This window comes from Impatiens glandulifera, chromosome 7, assembly GCF_907164915.1.
Source record: "Impatiens glandulifera chromosome 7, dImpGla2.1, whole genome shotgun sequence".
NCBI lineage: Eukaryota > Viridiplantae > Streptophyta > Magnoliopsida > Ericales > Balsaminaceae > Impatiens > Impatiens glandulifera.
In genome coordinates, this window is record NC_061868.1 from 32222009 (window position 1) to 32228112 (window position 6104).

Genomic DNA, 6104 nt, shown 5'->3' on the forward strand with positions numbered 1-6104 from the left:
AACAACGATAAAAAAAGGAAAATAAGAAAAAACTGGGAAGAACAATTATATATATGTTGAAGTGAAAAAGGTTTAAAAATCTCTAGTTATATATCAACATTTACAAACAACATTTTTAAAGGAATAGATTACCCTAAAAACCTAAGTACAAGTATATTAATAATTAAATAAGATTAATTAAAACAATAAAAACTTGTTACTTCCAAATTTGCTAACAATCAATACTAGATTTAACAATCAATACAAGGTTTATGAAGGGGACATTATAGTAAAAGTTTGGTAAATGTACGTGTGGTGCGACTCAATAGGTCCCCTCTTTTATAATTTCTCTATAATTTATTACATTTCTTAAATCCATTTTAGAGAAAGGGCCGGACATTTTGTTACATTAGAGAGTGATTTATTTATATATAAACATAAACAAAAATAGTTTAATTTTAGTATATATAATAACACACCAGTTTTGTTAGTTTAATAAACTAAATAAATAAATGGTATATAACAAATACAATTATAAATGATACGTTGTTTTTATTTGAATTATCAATCACTCTGGTCCATACTCCATACACAATTTTATATAACGGACGGTCGTCGGAGAATGAACGAAACGAATTTCACGCTAAATTTAGAGGTTCCCTTTCATTGCTCTATGTTGAAGTTTCTATTCTCCTCTCTCTTCTTCATTCCGATATATCACTTGAAGAAGATTGAAGAAGGTACAGTTGCTGCATGTCTAATTCGCATGCAGTTGTGGTAGTCATCAACTTTGATCTTAATGTCTCTAATATTATTATTCATCTCATAAATAGGATCGATCATCATCAATCCTCCAGATAGAACAAGATGGCGGATTCTGAAGACATTCAGCCTCTCGTATGTGACAATGGAACAGGAATGGTTAAGGTCAGGTCATATAATGAATGTCATTTCATTCTCTTAACATTTCATTGATCTTACATTAATCTAGCTAATTTTGATTTGGTTCTCTTAATTACTTAATCGACCTAGGCTGGTTTTGCCGGAGATGATGCTCCCAGGGCTGTGTTTCCAAGCATAGTTGGTCGTCCACGTCACACCGGTGTCATGGTAGGCATGGGGCAGAAAGATGCATACGTTGGAGATGAGGCTCAGTCTAAGCGTGGTATTTTAACTCTCAAGTATCCAATTGAACATGGTATTGTGAATAACTGGGATGATATGGAGAAAATTTGGCATCATACCTTCTATAATGAACTGCGAGTTGCTCCAGAAGAACATCCTATTCTCCTTACTGAAGCTCCTCTCAATCCAAAGGCTAATAGAGAGAAGATGACTCAAATTATGTTTGAAACATTCAATGCACCCGCCATGTATGTGGCTATTCAAGCTGTTCTTTCTCTTTATGCTAGTGGAAGGACCACTGGTAAGATTCATATATGTTCTTGTAATTCATGTTAAGGAAAAAGTAGAATAAGAAAATGTGTATAAACTGTTTTTCCTATTTTCACAGGTATTGTTCTTGATTCTGGTGATGGTGTAAGCCATACAGTCCCCATATATGAAGGTTACGCACTTCCCCACGCCATTCTCCGTCTTGATCTTGCAGGTCGTGATCTGACGGACGCCTTAATGAAGATTTTGACTGAACGTGGCTACTCATTCACCACCAGTGCTGAGCGTGAAATCGTAAGGGACATGAAGGAGAAGTTATCTTATATTGCACTTGATTATGAACAGGAACTTGAAACTAGCAAGACAAGCTCTAGTGTTGAGAAGAGTTACGAGTTACCTGATGGACAAGTAATCACAATAGGGGCAGAGAGGTTTAGGTGTCCTGAAGTGCTTTTCCAGCCATCTATGATAGGAATGGAAGCTGCTGGCATTCATGAAACAACTTACAATTCCATAATGAAGTGCGATGTGGATATTAGGAAGGATTTGTATGGGAATATAGTGCTTAGTGGTGGAACCACCATGTTCCCTGGAATTGCTGATAGAATGAGTAAGGAAATTACTGCTTTAGCTCCGAGTAGCATGAAAATCAAAGTTGTTGCCCCGCCTGAAAGAAAGTATAGTGTTTGGATTGGCGGTTCCATCTTAGCATCACTCAGCACATTTCAGCAGGTTTTTATTCTCATCAAAACGTTTTAGGGCTATTTGAATTGAAGTGTGCTATATTTAGATTTGATTTTGTTCTTGCTTGGTTATGTGAATATCTAATTTGGCCTTGAAATGCAGATGTGGATCGCTAAGGCAGAGTATGACGAGTCGGGTCCTTCAATTGTGCACAGAAAATGCTTCTAATCCACAGATTGAGAATCATCACTTTACTCAATCTTTTAAGAAGATTAAAAAGAAAATCTTGCTATCCTTTGTTCTTCTCTTTATGTTGTTCTTTATTGTTCCAAAATTTATTTTATACACTATAATGCCTTTTTGACAGATGTTTCATTCATTTGTAGAATGGAATGTTAGCTTCGCTAGTATATGGATGAGAGTTAGACTAGGTATTTTATCAAACAATGTGGAGTCCTTATAAAATTGACAATCCCCCTTCAGCTGTTCCAAGGAATTGTTCTTTCTGATGGGAGAGTATTTTGAACTCTTATTTTGGGTTTGAGAAGAATAAACTTATCTATTCGAATTTCAACATTGATGGAATGCAAAGTTAGTTTCTTATCAATTATATGTTAAACATGCACTTCAATCCATCCCAACATACTATAACTATTTTTTAAACATGTATCTCAAGTCTTGAAAGGCATTTGTTTGCCTGAATTGAAAGATCTATATATGTGGACTAAAATGGTCAATTCAATTTATAAAAAGGATAGTCATTTTACACATCTAAGTCACGATATCATCCATAAAAGAAGACTGTCTTCCAATATAATATCATTTCATCGAAACAATTCATAGACATTGGAGATTTGATATTATTAGAGAGAAATTTTATCTACAAATTTATCACTTATTTTATCAACCTCCTCTTCATTAAAGATTTTAAGGACACTATCTGGTGACAAAAGATTCTCATCAAAATTTGAATGAAATCTTTTTATCAACACCCTTATGGGTACTGTATTATTGTCATCCACCAATATTTGGAGTAAATAATGGAAGAATAAAATCCACAATTTTGGCTAAACAATGTCATGTGGAATTCAATCTAATTTTTGTTCCAATACCTCCAAACTTGTATTATTAGGCCTTTGTAATTATTGATCATCAAATTAATTGTCATCACCTGATACTAAGATGGTGACCCAACATATAGTTGAAAAGTTAAGCATTGTATTTTGGTAATTATTATTATTTATTTTTTGTAAATGGTCCGGATTTGAATACTCAAACTCATAATCTTGACGACATTAAGGTCTTTGTTTGGGTAATTACTAATCATACAAGGATAAAATAGACTCTACAAGACATGTGATTTATTGTCTTTATTAACTGGATTATACTTATTTGATTGTGTCATGACACTAAGATAATATAACTATTTAAGTATTAAGTAAAGAATCTTCAATATAATAGTATAACCATGAAAATTAACTGCTTCTTAGTTTTATTCCTTATAAAATTAAGCTATGTGGCCCAATTTCAAAGTTGTAGCTGCTTCTTAGCTTTGCTCTAATTGTAGTTGTATGCAAGCGAAGCTAAAACTCCAACAAGGGGAGCTGTATTGGCCGTAGCTGGTTCGGCTTGTTGATAATTGCCTCTATCATCGTTATAGTTATCACCTTGATCCGGCCCACCCACAATTGCCCCATCCAACACATTAGGGTTTGGAGCATTCTTGTTGAACCATTTACCAAAACCATCATTGCAAGCTAATGGTGTACTATCATTATTTATTGAGACAATAGATGCTCCTCTATGATGAATCTTTTGAGGATAGTTTGACCCATATCCTACCATATAACTTATTTTATTCGGGTTCGAACCCAATATATAATCCACCTATAAATTTACATCAATTATACCTTAAACAATAAAATACATAAAATGACCTGAAAATTTAGAAATATTGATAATAAAGTACCTGTGAACGGACAAATGAGATTATTTCATCTGGGGTAACTTGCCCTTGAGCACATTTGACATTAGATCTAGCAGCTTTAATGTAGTTAGAATATGTAGAAGCGGCAAACATGGAAGACGTGACGTATTGTAGATTATTCCATGGTGTCCACCATAATAGACCAGATGGCGTCCTACCCACGTTATTATTTCCTTTCTGAATGACATTACATATATACTCTTCCGCCTTATTCTTGTAATCCAATAGCTTGTTGTCACTTAACTTTTTTTGCATGAGGAACTATCCAAATAAATGAAAAATGATTCAGATTATTATAACTAAACATACATAGATGCTAAAAAATAGTCATTAGGGTTGATTTAAACAACTTGTTTAATTAATTACCTTGGTGACCAATAATTGAGCACCAACATACTTGTCGTCCCACGAGAACATGGTTCTAGTGCCGCCGGACCCTGCTTGCATGATCCAATCAGCATACTTCGTGTCTCCTGTCCCATCATACAGCCAAGCCGCGGCCCATGTCAATTCATCCTGAATGGAACATAACCTTTATTACTATGTTTCATTTTATGGAAATATTGACTACTTTCAATCTAATTTTAGTATAGTATTTGACCTGATAACCACTACTTGAGTAGAATGATCCAGCTTCAGGAATGCTGTTTTGATATTGTCCTTGATTTGAACTAGCAAAATCAAATAACTATATTCCACAATACACAAAAGACAATAATAAGGTTAAAAAATGAAATATAATAATATGTATTCCTTATGAAACCTTGCTCATACACAACCTAACAATATAATTCAAACCTGCTTTGCATGTGTGAGGAGAGTGGACGCATATTTTGGACTCGACTTGCGAAATGCAAGTGAGGCTGCGGCCAAGGCAGCAGCTGTCTCACCCGCAAGATCAGAGCCGGGATGGGAACTATCGATCTTATAAGGGGTCCTCGGAGTGGTCATATCTTCCGGTCTTTGCCAACATTGATGATCGGAGTTTCCATCACCAACCTCACCATAAAAGACGTTAGCTTCAGGGTGGGCTTTTATGAAATAATCGGTTCCCCATTTTATAGCTTCTAAAGTGTGGAGCAACTCGCTCTTCTTGGATAGCTCGGATTCGTATTCAACGACACTCCATGCTAGCATTGTCACGGTATACGCCATGGGAAGTCCAAACTTCACGTTGTCTCCAGCATCATAATAGCCTCCGCTCAAATCAATCTAAGCCGTTAATGTAGGAGAAAAAATAATTATATGTAATAGATTGTTGTTTCTATTATTAAGCTAATTATGAACAATTAATCCTTTCAAAAATTATGAACAGTTAATGTAAGCATATTTATTACTGATCAATGATCATTATAACATTCCCCAATATACAATTTTGTAAGAAAACAAAAACAATAAACTAATATCAATGAACTTTTGTTTAGTACATCCTGAAAAAAAAGAGTATATCTTTTGAATAGTAATAATAATTGTCAAGATTGTATATGTAAATAAATGAATCAAGAGCAAGTGGCTTGTTTTGACTTGTTTTTCATTGTTCTAACTTTTTTTTAAGACGATTCTAGTAAACACGACAAAATCAAATTATAAATTTAGACGAAAAGAAAGTTATAAGTCAACCTTTGATGATTGTCCATCATTCAAACCCGAATCACCTCTCCAATGAACACGTTGTCCTGATGGTAACTTTCCCGACCTTTGAGCTTCGTAGTACAAGAGAGATTTTGTTAAAGCAATTGAATAGTCTAATGAAACAAAACAATGAAGTAACATTGACATTGTGATGCAAAAAACTAATAAATGTTTTGTAGAAGACATCTTTAGATGTCAATTGGTTTCAATGTTTTGAGAGAAAGAAAATAAATTTGTGTATTGTTTACTAGTATTAGTTTTGAATATTTAAAGGCAAAATAGATGCATCTTTAACAATCTAGAATTTTATTAATCAGAAATTATTTTCATTGTAATTTTCCAACATTAACATTAAACATATTTTGTTTCATATATTGGAACTGTGTTTCCATGAGTAAAAGTTTGACTATGTTTAATATGGCATACC

The 6104-nt window shown here is 33.8% G+C and overlaps 2 protein-coding genes across 2 annotated transcripts; one reads left to right on the top strand and one right to left on the bottom strand.

The window, feature by feature from the left end:
- Positions 1-828: 828 nt before the first annotated feature.
- On the top strand, positions 829-2546 carry LOC124910786 (actin). Its single transcript, XM_047451464.1, has 4 exons — positions 829-906; positions 1012-1405; positions 1493-2106; positions 2221-2546. Exons 1-4 carry the CDS (start codon positions 847-849, stop codon positions 2284-2286), a joined length of 1134 nt encoding a protein of 377 aa, XP_047307420.1. The 5' UTR covers positions 829-846; the 3' UTR covers positions 2287-2546.
- Positions 2547-3615: 1069 nt separating this feature from the next.
- On the bottom strand, positions 3616-5824 carry LOC124909750 (endoglucanase 13-like). The gene is made up of 6 exons (XM_047450397.1): positions 5666-5824; positions 4844-5257; positions 4647-4733; positions 4412-4561; positions 4028-4306; positions 3616-3945 (listed from the first exon to the last, which is right to left on the bottom strand). The coding sequence occupies exons 1-6, from the start codon at positions 5822-5824 to the stop codon at positions 3616-3618; spliced, it is 1419 nt and encodes a 472-aa protein (XP_047306353.1).
- Between the last annotated feature and the right edge of the window lie 280 nt (positions 5825-6104).